The 23,642-nt window shown below is 35.3% G+C and overlaps 1 protein-coding gene across 2 annotated transcripts in view; it reads right to left on the bottom strand.

Annotated features, from left to right (window-relative positions):
- The window catches only part of LOC149779803 (low-density lipoprotein receptor-related protein 2-like), a 67,813-nt gene extending 56,037 nt beyond the window's left edge, over positions 1 to 11,776 (bottom strand). For both annotated transcript variants that reach the window (XM_089936471.1, XM_089936472.1), the window contains exon 1: positions 11,632 to 11,776. In XM_089936471.1, the coding sequence (XP_089792597.1) occupies positions 11,632 to 11,710 (79 nt within the window). In that variant the 5' untranslated portion in view covers positions 11,711 to 11,776. The remainder of the gene's footprint in view (positions 1 to 11,631) is intronic.
- Between the last annotated feature and the right edge of the window lie 11,866 nt (positions 11,777 to 23,642).

Below are 23,642 nucleotides of genomic sequence, written 5' to 3'. Positions count from 1 at the left end.
TGGATTTGTGGGACATGAAAACCCGATTTTATAGTCATCTCTTGTTGCAATCCATCGTTCAGGTTTCAACGTGGAAAGTGTTTTGCTTTTTGGTGATGTTTTGAATTTGCGTAGTGGGAATCATTTCCACCATAAACACTTCCCAATGGGCTTAGTGATCTAATTGGATGGCCTGAGGTAATTTGGCCGTTAAACAGCACAAAGTATTTTTGGGAAACACCGCCATGGAACTGTCACTGGGTAACGTTAAGTAACATTGGTTATTATTTTCCATACTTCGAGAGTTGAGCTGTCTGAGGGTCACTGAAAGTGAGAGGATTGTCTAAAAGAGCATTGCTCTCGTGGTGGTTGCTGGGGTGGTGACTGTTCACAGAGTGCCTGACGTTGGCTGCAAGGCTCCCTCAGTTCCCGTTAGAAGAGTATTTCAGGGACAGATTGGGAAGAAGGTAACCGATGCAACTGCTCAGTAAAATGGTCCAAAATTGTTTGTCTCCCTGTTGCAAACTCAAATTGGCAATGGCAGCACCGATGGCACAATACACCACAAAGATTTGGCAGAAAATGACGATTTGCGTTTTAGGCACACCACACCCACAAGGGATGCTCGTGAGATCTTGCATAGATGAACTGGGTGAAGGAATGGTCACGATTGTAATGGCACCTGAGGCTGTGTTGAAGGGCATGATGGTCACTTCTTTTAATAGTCGATGACTAATGGAGCATCAATCAAATAGTCAAAACTTGGAGGATATGCTTTCCAACGTACTTTGACTTCTTTGACACGTCTTTTTCCCACTTTACGGGTTCTTCCTTCGAGAATGCTTTTGATGTCGTGAATATGCGCACAGAATCACCTGCTGCCAAGAATCCACCTTTCACAGCCACCGTCAGGGATGTACCAAACAGGTGCTCAAAAACAGTCACTTCGTTCTCGGTAGTCACTTTTTGGGGTGCACATCCGATGCCCTGTTAGTAAGATTGTTTGTAAGCTTGGACCAGGTGCGGTAAGACGTCGATGTACTTGACAGTGTGTTGATGCATAAACTATTTCCACATGCGTTCGTTCAAGGTGTGTTGAAAACGTTATGGAATTTTTATTGTCCCAAGTAAGTGTTATAATTTCACATATTTAAAAAAAATCATTAGTGAACCCAACAAGCTTCCAGGTCTAAGATTTCTTTCAAGCAATAGCCAATGTGTTTCATCCTTACGCGTGCCAGTACAGTCTACAAATAACATTCAATGACTTTTATTTATATGTTAATCCTAACACAATTTCATGTGTTGTTTCATCCACTAAATTGAAACAGGAGCATGTACATTTCGATCTTTTTATTTGGATCTGTGCGAAATTACACAAGCAAGCACACCATTCTTCTTAGAAGGCAATACTGTAAATGAGACTCTATTTAGCCCAAAAATATATATATAGTTTCAATACTTCCTAACATCTAATCTGAAGGAGTGCCCATAAAGAAGGATTATTTAATAGGAAGGTATATTTTATATATCTTGTAAACACGGAACAAATGACCACTTGAAAGTTAGAACATTGAAAAGGGATATTTATCTAGCGAAAAAGGTTTCGTTTTGGTTATACTCTATGCTATTATTCACGAATGACAGCACGTGATCATCTGATTAGTTACTAGATGGGAATGATCACACGATAATGGGATTGCTATTGATGACGTGAAACCCCAAAGACAATGCTCTTTATCAGGCCAGATAAATACCTGTTTGATGTCTTGATTTGGGCAAGAATACTAAAGAGGTTCTTCATGAAATATACATCAAAATTGGCATCCAAAAATATCATTAATAGAATTGGTTGAAATGATATTCTAAGTCAAGTTTAATATCTATTTAAATGTGTGAAAAAAATAGGTACTGTCTGATATCATTCTTTTCCCCAAGTAATTTTACCTCATAACATGGCGAATCTTCCTTTAGGATCTGAAGATAGCATTTTACATTTTGTTTTGGACATATTTGTTTTTAAGATAGTAAATTTGTCTGTCTTGATTTCTGTCACAGCAGAGGACTCCGAAGTGAATGTGTGAAGAGCAGGAAATGTTTAGGTACGTACAGAAAATCTAAGTTCATTATGTAAGTTTTATCTTTGTTATCTCAACTCATTGAGCACAGATTTCATTAAACCAAAATATATCTCTTCTAGTATTCTTAATTGCAAAATGTATCCAACGATATATTAAGTAATCAAGAGCGATAACTCTTACAAAAGTCGTATAACGCAAACATGTATTAGTTTGCGCATTATGTCGCGATGAACATAATATCCAAAACGTTTCACTGCGATCCATAAAAACTACAAGACATATTGCGTTCACTAAGATTATGTTATATAATCAATAGATAACTCTTAATATATTGCGATAGGCACTGTGTTATGTAAGATTGTAATTTTTCCGATGATACCAATAAATATAATTTTAATAAAGATACATTGAAAGCTGTGAGACTAGTCGCTTTGACAATATTCTGTCAGACACTGTATAAAACTCCAAATCTGCCGATAATATATAATAAGCTTCAGAGAGATTGGTAAACAAATCTCGATCAAAAAAAATTTTGAAACCTGGATGAGGCGATACTCTAGACGGTGTGACAAACCGATGCGACCCTTAATGCCTGTAATTCTTATTGTGACAGTGGCATTTTGCTGAGATTGCGAGGTTAATGAGGTGTCCATTGTTAGTGCCAAAGATGGAATTCCATCCATCCTTGGTATGGCAATAAGGTATGCTTGAGTCCTTCCAAGAGTCTGCAAGGCACATGTATGAGGTCTCTCCAGAAAAGAAGTCATTTTAACCTTCTCATGATCCTATCTAAAAGAGGTACAGCAGTCTATGCTAACAATGAGCAGTGGGGCATCACGTCTCACCCTGTCACATTATCATGACACTAGACCGAGCAGTCCAACACTAACCTCTTAATGCTGAGATCCAAGAGAGGCAGCTGTTAGTAACAATTTTATAAGTTTTTTATTGGGGGGGGGGGTAGGTGAGAGTTAACATTTAGTACAATATTTTATATAGCATCGAGCAAGCATATAATACTATGCTTCGATTATGGGTTGGTTATTTTCAAGTTGGTCATTTTCTATGGGTCAACAGTTTTATTCCGTGAAGATTATTGGCTTATCAGACCCATCATACACACATTCTTGCACGAGCTGACCAGAGTATTGTGAAAACGGAACATTATAAACCTGTCGTGTAGCGTAATTGTTCTCCGTTATCGCAAGGTCTGACCAACTGGGATACCAAAATAGATGAGCCTGAGATTTGAATCTACGGAGTCACTGGGCTTGAGGATATTTATTATGAAGCCTACTTTTAAATTATTTATTAAAAAAGATTATTGTTGCCTCATATCAAAACGTCAAAAATTCGCTATCGAATATGGTGCAATTATTACAAACGCCAATAATAATAATAATAATAATAATATATAGTAGTAGTAGTAGTAGTTATATTGTCGTTGTTTCAATCCTAAACGTACCGGAAAGGGGATGTCTCTCATTTTTCGTGCGAGGAACAAGATAATAACAAAATAGAGTCACCTATCAATATCACAGTCTGGACAACCCGTAAAGATTGTTGTAACACTGGACATAATAGTCAACAAGTTAGGGGCATTTTTCAAAGTGCAAGAATATCACCAAAACCACACCTACTTTACAAACCACACCTACTTTACAAAGTGACACGCATTGGACCAGGTAGAATACTCAGGGAAATATTTTTGATCTATGATCACATGAACGACCGGCCGTAACAACGACAATATACTACTACTACTACTACTACTACTACTACTACTACTAATACTATTACTACTACTACTACTATTACTGCTACTACTACTACTACTACTACTACTACTACTACTACTAATAATAATAATAATATTAACTAAGATAACAGGGAAACAGATCCGTGCTCAAAGTCATCTTCCTGTCTTTATCTACAAATATTTTTCAATTTTCTGCCTGAAGTAGTATTAGATTGTAGTATGTAACACTCTTCAACGTGATATTCTCTGTTCATTGACCCATTTTCGTCGTAATTTTATTTCTTAGCTTCCTGGTTAGAAATATGCGATGTTTAATATTTACAATATTAGCGATCTTTAGCGATTAACGTTGCCCAACTGATTGATAAACATCGAAAGAATCACACATTGTATTTTTTAAAAGGAATACTTACCGGTAACCAAATACTATTTAAACTTGTTTACACCCTTGTCAATAGGTTTCAATTGCTTCATTGATCTCTCCTAAATGAAAATAGGTCCAATTCAGCAAAGTCCATTCAGTTTTGATAGTGGTCCTCATATTTCATTATCGGAATGAACATACCCTATCTTTTCGTTACCCATGGTGCGTTTTCCCTGACTACATGCTGGCATACTTTTATAAGCAAATATGCATGTCATATACAACTACCTCGTATTGATCGCACGGGTGTCTAGCGTTCATCATTAAGAGGTTAGTGTTAAGTTTGGTCGGTCTGGTGTCAGGATAATGTGACTGAGTGTGTTCAGAATGCCATGTTATATACAATAACATTAATTTAACGACACAGTTGTTTGATTACGGTCAGTAACACAAATGTTCGAGTATTCATTTTCATATGTTAATGCGACATTTAAAAATTGTTGAAACAAAGCAGAAGCTACGAATGCGGAAGCCTACAATGAGCATTTTTGGAAAGAAGTCTGCGTTTTACATTTGATTAGTTAGCTTCCTGGTTACGAGAAGTGGAGTATTTAACTTGATTCCTAATGACAAGCTCTGCCCTATCTATTTTGAAGAAGTATCCCATTTTTGAAATGGACAGACAAGTTATTTTTTAAAAGTCAATAATAACTGGGAAACTAAATACTATTTCCATATGTTTATACCCGTACCAATAAGTTTTAAACGCCTAATTGAAATCTTCTACGTAAAGATGTGTCAAATTGAGCAATAACGTTTTTTTAAAGTCAATAATAGCTGGGAAACTAAATACTATTTAAATATGTTTACACCCGTACAAATAGGGTTTAAATTAAAATCTTCTACGTAAAGACATGTCATATTTAGTAATAACTTTTCAGTTATGACCGTTATGCACTTGTTAATTATTGACATAAACATACACAAGTTATTTCGTGACCAAAGGTGCGTCTACTCTGATTTTATATTTACAGTCATGCACACACAGACACACACACACTTTCTCTTTCCATGATTTTTTATCCATTACAAAACTTTACCATATTTCTTACATGGTAAGAAAATGTTGGATAAAAAGACCTACACTCACTTTTGAAGTATGCCCAACGTTTGCTAGTTTTATTGAGCCAAAGCTGGACATTATTCAAGGCGATTCATACATTTAATATAAAATCAATAACCATTTAATATTAAATCAATAACCATTTAATAGTAAATCAATAATCATTTAATATTAAATCAGTAACCATTTGCGATTATGATTATCACATAGTTTTATTTAAATTGAATTTTTTTAAAGAAAAAAAAGACTAATTTCGTTCCTTCAGTCTTATACTACGTCAATGTCTTTTGTTGTGCGCAAAAAGTGCCCCAAACGTATTTCTGCAACCATTAACATTGAAAAGTAGATTGTTTCTTAAAAATTACAAATTAAAGAGCAAGGGTTTTTCAGAATAAATATAAAATTTTACACACCAAATCATTTTGCAAAACAAAATTTCCTATTCTGTGTTTGTCACATGGTCTGATATCGGTTAGGGGAGACAACCCATGTTAGCACTCAGTTTCAGTACTAAATATTCCATTCATGTAATATTGATGAGAAGGGATAATTACCGGATGCATAAAAGTATTTTGCAATGTTATTTTGTAGTCTATGTCACCTGTACCTAGATTTTCAAAGAGTGATCCATGTCTATTTTAGGCTATGTCATCTGTAGCTAATTTGTCAATGAGTTGAGTGATCCATGCATATTATAGTGTATGTCATCTGCACCTAAGATGTCACAGAGTGATCCATGTATATTGTTGTCTATTTCATATGTACCTAAGTTGTCAAAGAAAGATCCATCTATATTATAGTCTATAACATCAGTACCTAAGTTGTCAAAGAGTGATCCATGTATATTGTAGATTATGTCATCTGTACCTACGTTATCAAAGAGTGATCCTGTATAGTGTAGTATATGTAATCTGTACCTAAGTTGTCAAAGAGTGATCCATGCATATTGTAGTCTCTATCATCTGTACCTAAGTTGTCAAAGAGTGATCCATGTATATTGTAGTCTATGTCATCTGTACCTACGTTGTCAAAGAGTGATCCATGCATATTGTAGTCTCTGTCATATGTACCTAAATTGTCAAAGAGTGATCCATGTATTTTGTAGTCTCTGTCATCTGTACCTAAGTTGTCAAAGAGTGATCCATGTATATTGTAGTCTATGTCATCTGTACCTAAGTTGTCAAAGAGTGATCCATGTTTATTGTAGTCTGTCATCTGTACCTACGTCGTCAAAGATTGATCCATGTATATTGTAGTCTATGTCAACTGTACCTAAGTTGTAAAAGAGTGGTCTATGTGTATTGTAGTTTAGGTCAAGTGTATCCACCTTGTCAAAAAGTTATCCTTTTATACCATAGTCCATGTCATCTATACCTAAGTTGCCGAGGAGTCGTTAATGTATCTTGTAGTCTATGTAATGTTTACCTAAATAGTAAAAGAGTGATCCATGCATATTTTAGTCCATGTCATGTGTACCTAAACTGTCAAAAGAGTGATCCATCTATACTGTTGTCTATTTCATCTGTAACTTAGTTGTGAAAGAGTAATCAATGTGTATTATAGCTTATGTCCTCTGTACCTACGCTGTCAAAGAGTGATCCATGTATATTGTAGTATATGTCATCTGTACCTAAGTTATCAAAGAGATATCCTTGTATATTGCAGTCTATGTCATCTGCACCTAAGTTGTCAAAGAGTGATTCAGGTATATTGTAGTATATTACATCTGTAACTAAGTTGTCAAAGACTGAGCCATGTATATTGTAGTCTATGTCATCTGTACCTAAATTGTCAAAGAGTGACCTATGTATATTGTAGTGTATGTCATCTGTACTTACGTGGTGAACTAGTGATCCGTTTATATTGTATTCTATGATATCTCACCTAAGTTCTCAAAGAGTTAGTAATGTATATTGTAGTCTGTCATCTGTACATAAGTTGTCAGAGAGTGATTCGTGTATAGTGTAGTATATTACATCTGTACCTAAGGTGTCAAAGAGTGATCCATGTATATAGTAGTCTATAAAATCTGTACCTAAGTTGTCAAAGAGCAATCCATGTATATTGTAGTCTGTTATGTGTACCTAAGTTGTCAAATACACTCCATGTATATTGTCGTCTATGTCATCTGTATTTACTTGGTGAACCAGTGATCCGTTTATATTGTATTATATGTCACCTACACTCATGTTCTCATAGAGTGATCCATGCATATTGCAGACTATGGCAGCTGTACCTAGTTGTCAAAGAGAGATCCATGTATATTGTAGTCTGTCATCTGTAGCTAAGTTGTCAAAGAGTGATCCATGTATATTGTAGTCTATGTCATCTGTACCTAAGTTGTCAAAGAGTGACCTATGTATATTGTAGTCTATGTCATCTGTACTTACGTGGTGAACGAGTGATCCGTTTATATTGTATTCTATGGCATCTCACGTAAGTTCTCAAAGAGTGATCCATGTATTTTGCAGACTATGGCAGCTGTGCCTAAGTTGTCAAAGAGTTATCCATGTATAATGTAGTCTGTCATCTGTACATAAGTTGTCAGAGAGTGATTCGTGTATAGTGTAGTATATTACATATGTACCTAAGGTGTCAAAGAGTGATCCATGTATATAGTAGTCTATGACATCTGTACCTAGGTTCTCAGAGAGTGATCCATGTATATTGTATTCAGTCATCTGTACCTAAGTTGTCAAATAGTGCTCCATGTAAAATGTCGTCTATGTCATCTGTACTTACGTGGTGAACCAGTGATCCGTTTATATTGTATTGTATGTCATCTGCACCTAAGTGGTCAAAGAGTGATCCATGAATATTGCAGAATATGGCGGCTGTACCTAAGTTGTCAAAGAGTGATCCATGTATATTGTAGTTTGTTATCTGTACAAAAGTTGTCAGAGAGTGATTCGTGTATAGTGTAGTATATTACATCTGTACCTAAATTGTCAAAGAGTGATCCTTGTATATTCTAGTCTGTTATCTGTACCTAAGTTGTCAAATATTGCTCCATGTAAAGTGTCGTCTATGTCATCTGTACTTACGTGGTCAACGAGGAATCCGTTTATATTGTAGTCTATGTCATCTGCACCTAAGTTGTCAAACAGTGATCCATGTATATTGAAGACTATGTCATTTGTACCGAAGATGTACAAGAGTGATCCATGTATATTGTAGTCTATGTCGTCTGTACCTAAGTTGTCAAAGAGTGATCCATGTATATTGTAGTCTGTCATCTGTACCTAACCTGTCAAATAGTGATCCATGTATATTGTAGTCTAGGTCATTTGTACTTACGTGGTCAACGAGTTATCCGTTTGTTTTGTAGTCTATGTCATCTGCACCTAAGTTGTCAAAGAATGATCCATGTATATTGCAGGCTATGGCAGCTATACCTAAGTTGTAAAAGAGTGATCCATGTATATTGTAGTCTAGATCATCTGTACATAAGTTACCAAAGAGTGATCTATGTCTTTTCAGGCTATGGCGTCTGTACATAAGTTGGCAGAGAGTGATCCATGTATAGTGGAGCCTATGTCATTTGTACCTAAGTTGTAAGAGAGTGATCCATGTATATTGTAGTCTATGTCATCTGTGCCTAAGTTTTCAAACAGTGATCCATGTATATTGTAGTCTGTCATCTGTTCTAGAGTTGTTAAAGAGTGATCCATCTATATTGCATTCTATATCGTCGGTACCTAAGTTTTCAAAGAGTGATTCATGTATTATGTAGTCTCTGTCATCTGTATCTAAGTTGTCAAAGAGTAATCCATGTATTTTGCAGGCTATGTCATCTGTACCTAAGTTGTCAAAGAGTGATCCATGTGTTTTGTAAGTTATGTCATCTGTACCTAAGTTGTCAAAGAGTGATCTATGTATATTGTTGTCTATGTCATCTGTATCTAAGCTGTCAAAGAATGATCCATGTATATATGGGATGAATCCATTTTCTAAAATCAAAAAGTTCGACCTTATTTATTATTCTGAACTTCACACTGTTATACACCACAAATCCTGTGTAAATGGTACATTAGAACAATCACAAGTACATACTTCTACAATGTAGCACAAAAACCGTGTAAATTGTATATTATAAGTCCACCTTGTATTTAGCAATATTGGATTGTCCATTGACACAAGGAGTAACAAAGTGGCTTTGAATCGTATAAGAGACGAAGAACTAATACTGAACCCACGTAACTAGACAATCTAATTACTTCAGGCAAGCAAATTGATTTTTCTTTCCCAAGTCGTTTGAGCTAAATGTCTATCAAAGCCTCTGCAGCCCCGGCCCTAGGATGTGCGGGGCCCAAGGCAGCAGGCCTAGGATGTGCGGGGCCCAACTCAGCAGGGCTAGGATATGGGGGCCCAAGGCAGCCAGCCAAGGATGTGCGGGGCCCAAGGCAGCAGGCCTAGGATGTGGGGGCCCAAGGCAGCAGGCCTAGGATGTGCGGGGCCCAAGGCAGCAGGCGATGATTGCGGTGCCCGAAGTAAAACAATGCATTTCGGAGAAGCTCGGGGCCCAAGGCGGTTGCCTCGTTCTCCTTGCCCTAGGGCCGTGTCTGAGCCTCTGGACGTTTTAACTCACTGATTTGCTGTCGTGGTGCCAACAACTGCATCCTAGTCTCTCGACTGCTTGAAACTGTATCATGAGATAAACCCAAAAGCTTATCTAAAGGCAGTAAAAGTGACCTTCGTTCGGTTATCTTAAATGTGTGGCACCGTTTCGAGATGCACATAATCCAAATAATTTACGTGCATTTGATGTCACTCATACAAAATAATACTAGCAATGATTGAATAGTTCTTTTGTTTAGACTTTTATTTGTCCTGTAACCAAATGTAGCAGCAAGGAATTTAAACTCTTCATCCCTATTATTCCACCATTTTCATCTTGTAATCAAGATAATGAATGCAAAGATTACATCAGATCTCTAATTTCTCTTTTAATCTGATACTTCAATAATGAACTAAGTACTATGCCTGTATAGTCAATCCTGGACTTCGTATTTATACTCTGACGTTCAAGTCCAGTTCAAGTCAAGTCTTTGCATTCCTTGCTTCTGAACATTGTCAATATCTCAAGTTTGCATTGGTACATTTGTATAGTTATTCATCTTTTGAAAAATGTTTTAAACATTGATAATAATAATGACGTAACTATTTTGTTGCTCCTAGAAATGAGAAAATATTTCCTCGCTAAACAAAGCTTTGCTAAATTTAGGCCTAATTAGCAACAATTTATATTGCTGTTTCCATGGCAATGTACAAATATCTGTGAAATACGTTTTATTGTAAAATAGGGCCAAAAGTTGAATAAAGGTCAATTTGGCAGCATATGTTGAACCATATATATATAAAGAACACAAATATTTATTACTTCAAAGCAAAATTTCACGTATTTTCATGGACTAAAAATAATCTTCCCCCAGATCGTTGACATGTTGAAATGTAGAGCCAACTGTCATGGAAACAACATTATTGTAGAGGAAACTTCGGGGTCCCGACATAATAGTGATGAAAATAAACGTCTTGATTCGAAATATTCAGCATCTGCCTTGATAGGAAATTCCTGGAAAAAGTTTGGGTATTTCCTCGATATATTGTTTTTACATGGACATTCTCATTTCTTGGGATTATATTTTCACTTTGAACAAGTCAAAGACTAACATAAAAAATTCCAATGTCATGTTCATACAATGAATTTTATCTGTAGGAAAATATGCAATTGATTAAGAAAGAATTAGGATAGCATTACGTATGAAGTACGATTTTTATTCCTGACGCATTCATCTAACTCATACATTGGCTTGCTAACGGTAAGACAATGGCTACTTTTTCTTAATATAAGAGAAGAACTTTAAAACGACACATGTTCAGTACCACATGAAATGATTGGAATTTGGCTTTTGCGTTATATATATCACCAGCAAAAGTGTTGTTATAAATCCGAAATCCAACCCGGTTATCTTGTTACTCAGGCTTATAATTAGAACTACTACTACTACTACAAATACTACTACTACAATAAATAATAATAATAATAATAATAATAATAATAATAATAATAATAATAATAATAGTAATTGTTGCTAGAAGAAGAACACAACGAAAAGAGCACTTAAAGACATCGTTTTATCTTTTGCGACAAAAATCGTTTGATTCCAATAAATGTAATTCTGCATTCAAGAATTAACTGGAACGATCTGTAAAATAGTCGACTCAAGTCATGCAGCTATAACAAAGTGGATAATAAAGTAGTCGACTCAAGTCATGCAGCTATAAGAAAGAGGATACAAATAAAAGAATTCATAGAGGTACATACCAGATTCAGCAGTCGTGCTTTCCATCTTGAAAGCAATCACCAAGAAACAGAAGAGAATGCTACTTGCGTCGATCCTCATTTTGAAATATTGTCGGAATGACTGTTAGCTCTGATGTTTGATAACTGCCTGTTTACATATTTGAAGCTTTCATGCCTGACTAATCTGCATTGTACACTGTTCTACACTTCCTAGTTAAGGTCTTGTGCTATTAAATAATTTAAGTCCATCCCTGACGACCAACTTAAACTTCATTGTTCAGTAGACACCAACTTCAGACAAGAAAAACATGGCGATTTTTAAAAAAATGTTTTGAAATATGCAATCTTTATTTAAAACTTATTTAATTCTGATATCAGTAGGTTGCAAATAAATGCAAGTAGTATAGGATGTGGGACTCAATAGTTATTAGTGGTGTGTTTATTCCCATCAGGTAAGTAGTAGAAATATTATGGGATATGGGTCTCATTAACTTTTTGGCGTGTGTCTTTTACATTTCGTTTAGGGATATGAGAACATCAAATATGGAAATTTAAGAAATGCTATGCCAGCACGACTTGGGATTATTTTAAACATCTCAGATTAAAACCACTAGACTAAGTTGCTTATTATTATTATTATTATTGTTGTATTTTTTATTTTTTCTCCTGATATTCAACAGTATACAGATACTGGGTCAGCACGTCGCACTATTATATTATTTTATAACTGAAAAACATTTTTCCGACACCAGTTTATAAACACAACTGTTTAAATATTGGCAAAATGCCGCAACCGATATGACTAAGGAAGGTGAAATTCTTAGCATGCTGTTATAATGTTAAGAGTTACCTCTCTTTGTAGTAGAATAAGTTCTAGGTTTTCTACCAACTTGCAACTTATTGTTTTTTCGCAGCAGGGAGTATCAGATAAAGTTGTATTCCTGATATAAGATGCATTGAGAACAATTTGAACATCATTCGCAATATCATGCTTTGCAAATGTACTGGAAGGATTAAACATCAACTGTACTGTTCAATATCATGTATTGCAAATGTGCTTCAAGGATTAAATATCAACCTTACTGTTCAATATCATGCTTTGCAATTCAATATCATGCTTTGCAAATGTGCTAGAAGGATTAAATATAAACTGTAATGTTCAATATCATGCATTGCAAATGTGTTGGAAGGACTAAGTATATACTGTTGCTGATCAATATCATGGTTTGCAAATATGCCTGAAGGATTAAATATCAACTGTACTGTTCAATATCATACATTGCAAATGTGCTCGGAGGATTAAATATATACTGTACTGTTCAATATTATGCTTTGCAAATGTGAGTCAAGGCTTAAATATCAACTGTACTGTTCAATATCATGCACTGCAAATGTGCTGGAAGGATTAAATATAAACTGTACTGTTCAATATCATGCTTTGCAAATGCATTGGAAGGATTAAATATATACTGTTACTGTTCAATATCATGCTTTGCAAATGTGCCTGAAGGATTAAATATCAACTGTACTGTTCAATATCATGCATTGCAAATGTGCTCGGAGGATTAAATATATACTGTACTGTTCAATATCATGCTTTGCAATTCAATATCATGCTTTCCAAATGTGCTCCAAGGATTAAATATAAACTGTACTGTTCAATATTATGCTTTGCAATTCAATATCATGTTTTGCAAATGTGCTCCAAGGATTAAATATGAACTGTACTGTTCAATATCATGCTTTACAAAAGTGCCTGAAGGATTAAATATCAACTGTACTGTTCAATATTATGCTTTGCAAATGTGTGTGTGTGTGTGTGTGTAGTGTTTTTACAATGGTAGTTACAACTTAGTTTCCTTAGAATCAGCTTCATATATGCTTCAGTGATAATTCTTTTTCGCTATTCAGTAATGTCCTTTATTTCTCTGCATGGACAGCTTCCAGCTTGCAGATGTCTTTTACGTTATCGTGACTGCCATTTTGTTGATTAAAGGCGGTGTTCTTATTTTAACTCCCTCATATCTTCTGATAATAACAGATTCATATACAGCGCAGGTTGTTGATTACAGGCGATGTGCTTTTTTAATTCCATTATATCATTAAATGATCGCCGATTCATATACAGCGCAGGTTGTTGATTACAGGCGATGTACGTTTTTATTTGCATTATATCTTTTAATGATCACAGAATAATACACAGCGCAGGTTGATGATTACAGGCGATGTACCTTTTATAACTGCATTATATCGTTTAATGATCACAGATTCATACACAGCACAGGTTGTTGATTACAGGCGATGTACTTCTTTAATTGCATTAAATCTCTTAATGATCACAGATTCAAACACAGCGCAGGTTGTTGATTACAGGCGATGTACTTTTTGTAATTCCCTCATATCTTATAATGATCACAGATTCATACACAGCGCAGGTTTCTGATCTTTCATGATCTTGGCCAATATTTTTTATTTTATCATATTTTTTTATACAGATAACACATTTTCGAAACTCCTTACTTTAAAGAAAAATCAAATTTTGCATGTTTTTATTACACTAATAATTATATACTTGTCTTCGTTCACTTACTGAATTTCACTATTTTAAACTTGCAACAGCTTAACAATTCATCGTAGTACTCCTCTTTATTGTTCATTCTTTTCCATCTTTAAAATAATTGCAGTTTTGTATATGATAACGTTGTTTGACAAAACAATAATAACTTATTTGTATAGCATCTGACATTGTTTCTGTAAATTTGATCCGTGTTTGTCACTTCGTTGCACACTGATGTTTCAGATTTAGGTCATACTGAAGCTGAATAATAAGCTTAACCAATTACAGATTTGTGCAATTTAATCAATATTGCATCTCTCTCTCTCTCCCTCTCTCTCTCTCTGTCTGTCTCCCCCCTCTCTCTCTCTCTCTGTAATTGCTTTTCGTTCTAATCTCTAATCATCTCCATCATTTACTTCTGAAGCTGAAGCTTTCTTAGTTCCATTCCCATGTGGTCTTTTAAAGATCACTTCTGTAATTTCCTACCAAATGCTCTGAATGAATTTAAATAGTTTTGAATGTCCTGATGTGCTAATAATCTTGAATGTCATGATGTTCCAATAGTCGTGAATGTCCCTGTCGAATATGTTCACGACAATGTAATGTGTTAGTCCTATTGTCAGTGAGCACTTTGTGCGTCCAACATTGAAATAAATTATTACTCTGAAATTATAGTTGGACACTATTATTATTGATTTCAAAATGATATTGAAATAGCAATTAATTATTTGTTTATCAACCTCTATATATACAAATCCTCAAGTGTCCTAGGACACAATATCATATTCTGGAAAACTAATCATTTCAAATGGAAACTTTCACTAACTCGTACGCTCGGTTAGAACTAGATTTCAGATTCTAATAAACATTTTGCTAACCACATAGAATCATGACAGAAATCAGGTATATAAAAAATTATATCCACAACCGTTGATGACGGACAAAAGTCAAGCACACAATTAAAATGAAGTATACATGACACTGTACTGACTATATAACCGATTAAAAGGGAACTTCCACAACTATAACATTTGTGAAATTACTGAAAAAATATTATAAGAAGATAAATAGTTTTGAAACATGCCAGACGAGTTGCTATAGTTTGAACTTATTTATTTATCGTCGGTGACGCAGAGAAAGGTACAAAGACGGCGTGATTAACAAATATCATAACTGAGCTCTCGTAGACTGATTTTCGTCCTGACTAAAGGAGGAGAGTTTGAAAGGAGTAAAGATGTTTTGACTGATTAATAAATAGCTCAATGTTAAAGGCAGACCGAAACCAAATGATGTCCCAGGAAAGGAGTGTATTTCACCTTAAAGAACACTTGTACACCAACAAAGAATCCCTGACAGCAGTTAGTGAACACTGCAGAGAAGCAAGACATACTATTTCTTGGAATAACATCGGAGTAATTGATAGAGATAAAAATACCCAAACGAGGAAATAAAAGAAACTATAGCAGTCGTGCAACGGGGTGGGGGCAGTGTTGAACCGTTTTCCCGGATTGGAATTTCCGTCTTTGTACAGAAGAGGTTAATTACGTGGTCAACTTTTAGTCGAGTTATATCAGTTTGCTGAATTTACCATCCAGGCTCAACAGCGAATACAGGGATAAAATGATCCCTGTGCAAGTATGCCCATCCGTACAATAACTATGTCATCACTACTTAAACGGAGATGATAATACGAATGTATTGACGCTTGATAGTTGAATTTAAGGATGTTGTCTATGTGCCCCAAGTTTACAATTTTTATTTTATCCATACCACTGTGTATATAAAGTTGAAAATGTAGCAATAAAAAGAGTGTTTCCAGAAGTCAAGTTCTCAAAACCCCATCCATCCATAGATTAGCCCAGTGCAGGTTTATATCCAACCAATCGATCCATAAATCAGCCCAGTGCAAATTGATATCAATCCAATCGATCCATAGATCAGCCCATTGCAAGCTTATCTCCAACCAATCGATCCATAGATCAGCCCAGTGCAAGTTTATATCCATCCAATCGATCCATAGATCAGCCCAGTGCAAGCTTATCTCCAACCAATAGATCCATAGATCAGCCCAGTGCAAGCTTATATCCAACCAATCGATCGATCCATGGATCAGTTCAGTGCAATTATATCCAACAAATCGATCGCCAAAATTGTACAGACATTTGCTTGACCACTGTGGAAGAATGTACAATAAATGATTGTCACGTTTGCCTGCCCGGGATTACGTAAGTCAGGAACAAAGGAATGGGTTTGCGCCATGAGTATGTCGACCCTGCACTCACGTGGCGATTTGTGTTTGTAGAAGAGTTCTCTATGTTAGGTGTCAAAACTCGCATGTAGACGTTAGAAGCTTTGTTCTAAGAACAAAGGACCCTCGATGCGGTTGTAAATCTCCTCGCTTTGACAGATGGCCTGAGGTAGAATTGATATAAAAACGAAACTGAGGAAGGGTGGGGCCATCAATTCGAACCAGAAGTTAACAGTCATTTGGGCTGGGAACGAATTAGTCATTGTGAAGCATCGTGCTGACAAGTTGTAGCAATAACTCCGGGAGTCACTCGTGATTTGGCGGGAAAAACCTTGGTACATTCAAGGACACAAAGCTTCGTAAAGGAAGCTTTTGGGGACAGAACTACCGGGTAGTCAAGTCCCGAGTCTAAGAGAGACAGGATAGAAGTAGGCGGAGAACAAGCCTCGTTGCTGGAAAAAGAGAGAGAGAAGGAGAAGGAAAAAGGAGACAAAAGGGGAAGAGGATAGGAAGTTTCGGAGTACGGAGAACGCCGGAAGGAGGAAAGGAATTTGCGGAGTAAACACAGATGAGTAGAAACCAAGTACAGGGGAAAGCCATCTCACACTATAATCACGTGATGAAATAGGTTGTTACATGGTCGAGAGGAAGAAGATTGGTTGAAAAATTAATATCGTTTAATTTGTATTAAATTGTTATTCTTTTGAATTTCACCTTTGTGTTCTTAATAATTTAATTGTCGGAATTGCTGACTGGGGGCTCGGAGCTTTACCTCTCTCTATTACTAATTTCACTTCCTACAAACGAGCCAGGGTGGGAATTCCACAGTAATGCAAATAAATATTGGGAGCATCCCACCCCAACGCATAACAGTGGGTCACATAGAACTTCACAATGATATTCACTTGCGAATAGTTGTGCTCTATGTAGATGATGCTCATGATATCTTCCTACAAGAATATATTCATTCATCCATTCATTCATTCATTCAGTTATACAATACGTGTTAGAGAGGCATCAAACAGCCTTGCGTAGATAAATGATAGTAATAGCCGTAGGAACTATTCGTAAAATGACAATTGTATGAAATGTCCTAAATATTCTGAGAAACAATTGGGAACTTTTTTAAGAGACCGAACTTTGCAAGGAAAGCATAAATGCGAAATATAAGGTCATTGGGTGGCTGTGTTTATATATTAATATAACAGTAAATAGAAAAGCGATCTCAAGAGGTATAAGATAATATTGATCTTAAAAGACAATTTTTAAAAAAATGATTCCTTTCTGTTCGTAACCGTACAGTCTGATCCAATCTTTTTACAATATTACGAAATTACAACTATCCATTTTCAATCAATAACAGTGGGCTGACTGCAGCTGTGAGAAACGTATATATTATTATTTGTATGCATATTTAGTTTATATTGTGATGTTAACTTCTGTTCATGATTTCTAGTTGTAAACAGACTTTTTACATAGTTAACTTGTATCCATTGTAGTAAGTTGTAAACAGAATGTATCATTTTGAAGCCAATCTTTCTTACGATTAGACTAGGTGTTTCCAGTGGAGTGATATTAAGACGTAGGTCAAATGAAAATGTGTATAATTATGAATTTGGTATGCTGATAAGTAATTCCTGTTTTAGGTCAGTCTGTGGTAATCTATTTGTACAGTTGTGCTGTTGATAACATATATAATTCGAGGGGAATTATTTATTTGGAATATTCATTATAATTACTATAGCACTCATTTGACTTTTGGATTATGTTATAACGAAACATTAAAGGTATTGGGATTATTTCGGGGCATTCTATATCTTTGGAGTTGTGGTCAGATCTTTAGGATTATTTAGAATGTACTGCACAATATTAGAAATATCTTTTGAATTTTCAATGGTGTATCTTAGGGAAATAACTTGACTTAATTCGATGGTTCACTTTCCTTTATTACATATGTAGTACCTATAGCCTGCTAAAACAACTAAAAGTTAACAAATAAGCGAGATTTGTGGGTTTTCCCCCATTATAAATGGGATGTGCTGAAATGTGCTATGACGATCGTTTATTTATGTGAACATATTCAGAAAATCATATATTACATATATTTCGGAAATTAGCATTTCTTGTACACCACCTTGCGTATATCATTAACTAATGGACTTTAGTTTACAGAACTTGTAAAAATTAATACAATGCTATCATTAATCAGAGAATAATTCAAGAATTGTTATAAAAACGGGACTCTTAACAGGCATATTTTGGTACATAGGTATATAGTACATTCAATATGTGACAATGCCTACCTGATAAATAAGAACACCATGGTTATAACAAAGACATAACACAAAACCTAACGTCAGCCCATAACCTTGTTTGCCTGATACCCATGCCATCGGTTCATATCTGTTAATCGTGATTTGTACCGAATTGCCCGACTTATGCAAAAGTAATTAATAATAACAGTGCAAGTAACAGCTAATGAAACAATATATTGACACAATAAATGTAGAACGTAATGATAGGGCGTTAGTAGCGACCATTAACCTACAAAGAGGACTAATGTTAGAACATTTGTACTATAAATAGTCATAAGTCAGGAATCTTAAACAGCCAGTAGGTCAGGTTCTATGCCAGAGACGTTAATCATCAAGTTTTGTTGAATGTACTTCTCTATGTTAAAAAGTGAAAGTTTAAGAGCACAGTACAGTATTTTGAATTCAATTTAAATTATTTCCAACAGTTCTAACACAAGTCCTAAAGAATCGAATTTTCTCAGTGAATTCCATATTTTTGAATGTACATGTCTGCCAACAGTCCTGATGTATCACAATAGCATTGTGCAGGACTGCTTTGAATAAATTCACAATAGTCCTAGAAACATTTTGGTCCAATGAGCACTTTGTACTTGCGATAAATAATCCAAATATTTCCACTTAATGTATATCTAAAGACAACATTAAACAAAAATCTAAAGGTTGATCTTGAAAGAAAAACATAGAAAATGAGAATCGTAATTAGAATTAGAAGGGTTTAAATACCTAACTGAAATTTTCTACGTAAAGACATGTCATATTTAGCAATAACTTTTCAGTTATGACCGTTATGCACTTGTTAATTATTGAAATAAACATAAACAGTTTTATTTAAATTGAAATTTTTTTAAAGTAAAAGAAAGTCTAATTTCGTTCCTTCAGTCTTATACTGCGTCAATGTCATTTGTTGTGCGCAAAAAGTGCCCCAAACGTAGTTCTGCAACCATTAACATTTAAAAGTAGATTGTTTCTTAAAAATTACAAATTAAAGAGCAAGTGTTTTTCAGAATAAATAGAACATTTTATTGCAGTTTATGTCCTCTGTACCTACGTTGTCAAAGAGTGATTCATGCATATTGTAGTATATGTCATCTGTACCTAAGTTATCAAAGAGATATACTTGAATATTGCAGTCTATGTCATATGCACCTAAGTTGTCAAAGAGTGATTCGTGTATAGTGTAGTATATTACATCTGTACGTAAGTTGTCAAATAGTGTTCCATGTATATATTAGTCTATAACATCTGTACCTAAGTTGTCACAGAGTGATCCATGTATATTGTAGTCTATAACATCTGTACCTAAGTTGTTAATGAGTGATCCATGTATATTTAAGTCTATGCCATGTTTACCTAAGTTACCTAAAAGTGATCCATGTCTTTTTTAGGCTATGGCGTCTATACCTAAGTTGTCAAAGAGTGATCCATGTATTTTGTGGCCTATGTTATTTGTACCTAAGTTGTCAAAGAGTGATCCATGTATTGTGTAGTCTGTCATCTGTTCTGAAGTTGTCAAAGAGTGATTCATCTATATTGCAGTCTATATCATCGGTACCTAAGTTTTCAAAGAGTGATCCATGTATTATGTAGTCTTTGTCATCTGTATCTAAGTTCTCAAAGAGTGATCCAAGTGTTTTGTAGGCTATGTCATCTGTACCTAAGTTGTCAAAGAGTGATTCATGTATATTGTAGTCTATGTCATCGGTTGCCTCTTTCGCCTTGCCTTAGGGCCGGGTCTGAGCCTCTGGACGTTTTAACTCGCGGATTTGCTGTCCTGGTGCCAACAACTGCATCCTAGTCTCTCGACTGCTTGAAACTGTATCATGAGATAAACCCAAAAGCTTATCTAAAGACAGTAAAAGTGACCTTCGTTCGGTTATCTTAAATGTGTGGCACCGTTTCGAGATGCACATAATCCAAATAATTTACGTGCATTTTCATGTCACTCATACAAAATAATACTAGCAATAATTGAATAGTTCTTATGTTTAGACTTTTATTTGTCCTGTAACCAAATGTAGCAACAAGGAATTTAAACTCTTCATCCCTATTCTTCCACCATTTTCATCTTATAGTCAAGATAATAAATGCAAAGATTATATCAGATCTCTAATTTCTCTTTTAATCTGATACTTCAATAATGAACTAAGTAATATGCCTGTATAGTCAATCCTGGACTTCGTATTTATACTCTGACGTTGAAGTCTTTGCATTCCTTGCTTCTAAACATTGTGAATATCTCAAGTTTGCATTGGTACATTTGTATAGTTATTCATCCTTTGAAAAATGTTTTAAACATTGATAAAAATAATGACGTAACTATTTTGTTGCTCCTAGAAATGAGAAAATATTTCCTCGCTAAACAAACCTTTGCTAAATTTAGGCCTAATTAGCAACAATTTATATTGCTGTTTCCATGGCAATGTACAAATATCTGTGAAATACGTTTTATTGCAAAATAGGGCCAAAAGTTGAATAAAGGTCAATTTGGCAGCATATGTTGAACCATATATATATATAAAGAACACAAATATTTATTACTTCAAAGTAAAATTTCACGTATTTTCATGGACTAAAAATAGTCTTCCCCCAGATCGTTGACATGTTGAAATGTAGAGCCAATTGTCATGGAAACAACATAATTGCAGAGGAATCTTCGGGGTCCCGACATAATAGTGATGAAAATAAACGTCTTGATTCGAAATATTCAGCATCTGCCTTGATAGGAAATTCCTGGAAAAAGTTTGGGTATTTCCTCGATATATTGTTTTCACATGGACATTCTCATTTCTTGGGATTATATTTTCACTTTGAACAAGTCAAAGACTAACATAAAAAATTCCAATGTCATGTTCATACAATGAATTTTATCTGTAGGAAAATATGCAATTGATTAAGAAAGAATTAGGATAGCATTACGTATGAAGTACGATTTTTATTCCTGACGCATTCATCTAAACTCATACATTGGCTTGCCAACGGTAAGACAATGGCCACTTTTTCTTAATATAAGAGAAGAACTTTAAAACGACACATGTTCAGTACCACATAAAATGATTGGAAATTGGCTTTTGTTGTTATAAATCCGAAATCCAACCCGGTTATCTTGTTACTCAGGCTTATAATTAGAACTACTACTACTACAAATACTACTACTACAAATAATAATAATAATAATAATAATAATAATAATAATAATAATGACAATAATAATAATAATAATAATAATAATAATAATAATAATAATAATAATAATAATAATTGTTGCTAGAAGAAGAACACAACGAAAAGAACTCTTAAAGACATCATTTTATCTTTTGCGACAAAAATCGTTTGATTCCAATAAATGTAATTCTGCATTCAAGAATTAACTGGAACGATCTGTAAAATAGTCGACTCAAGTCATGCAGCTATAACAAAGTGGATAAAAAAATAGTCGACTCAAGTCATGCAGCTATAAGAAAGAGGATACAAATAAAAGAATTCATAGAGGTACATACCAGATTCAGCAGTCGTGCTTTCCATCTTGAAAGCAATCACCAAGAAACAGAAGAGAATGCTACTTGCGTCGATCCTCATTTTGAAATATTGTCGGAATGACTGTTAGCTCTGATGTTTGATAACTGCCTGTTTACATATTTGAAGCTTTCATGCCTGACTAATCTGCATTGTACACTGTTCTACACTTCCTAGTTGAGGTCTTATGCTATTAAATAATTTAAATGTTGACGTCTTAGGCCATTAGATGTGGTACGTTCGCAAAAGACACAGAACAGTCATGCTGTCACGGAATGGTATAAATCCCTTTGTTATTTATTACATACATGTACTCGGGTTTTGTTTTTTGTGTACAACGATACCCGAGGGTGATTTATGTATATTGTACAATATTTCGAATCAGTGAGTTCGGTTCGTCCTATGCCGTACGTGCGAAGTGTTTTCAGTGGGAAAAACCGATACTTATCAAGCGCACAGACGATGTAGGGCTACATTGTCTCTATATAAATGCCTCACCGTAGGACGAAATCTTTACATTACGGAACGTCTTGTCAGTGAGCAGTCTACTTAAGGTCTTGCACATCTTCAACTGTAGAGGTATGGCCGGATTATCCATAAGGCAAAGTGGGCAACGTGCCCAAAGCCTCCGAGGCTCAAGGGGCCCCATACATTTTCGTCTGATTTTACAGGCAGGGCCCACGAGGCTCATTGGGTCCCGTACATTATCGTCTGATTTCAATGACATCGCCCCCGAGGCTCAAGGGGCCACGTATATTATCGTCTGATTTTACAGGCAGTGTTGTTACTAGTACTGTAACCATATTTGTGGACAAGGCAGAATAGCTCTGGGCCCTAAGTTGGCTGTGCCCATGGCCCCCAAAGGCCTTAATACAGCTCTGTGTAGATGTATGTAAGTTATTTATTAATTTCTTATGTATCTTATATGTTATAACTATTGTTTATATTTGTATATTTTGTATGTAGCTCCGGATTGCGTAGTATACAGCAATATTTTCTATTCTTGAATGTGACTTAACAGGAGATCTATATTAGCAAAAAAGTTGCATTTTATTAAGAAACATACCATAGGATTCATATCGGACACGGGTAGGTTCACCTTTGAACCTGTTTATTGCTTTGTAATGTTGTGCCGATAATGTATATGGTAAAGCTTACCGTATATAACGTCACTACGTATTATCGTCATTCTTATTACATGGTGTTAGCTGATCAGAGTCAACGGGGTACCAACTGTAGTCACCGACCATAGAACTGACCATGTCAGTTGTAAAGCTGACCATAGCAGCCATAGAGATGATTGAACAGTGTGTTGCTGGTTGAGTAGCAGGCAATCGGGCGTTGCTGACGATTGCTGGGCACTGATTGGTTGATTGACCAAGGAAATTAATGGTGGTCG

Source organism: Sinohyriopsis cumingii, chromosome 16, assembly GCF_028554795.1.
Source record: "Sinohyriopsis cumingii isolate HCF-2022 chromosome 16, ASM2855479v2, whole genome shotgun sequence".
NCBI lineage: Eukaryota > Metazoa > Mollusca > Bivalvia > Unionida > Unionidae > Sinohyriopsis > Sinohyriopsis cumingii.
This window is presented reverse-complemented; position numbering and strand designations above follow the sequence as displayed.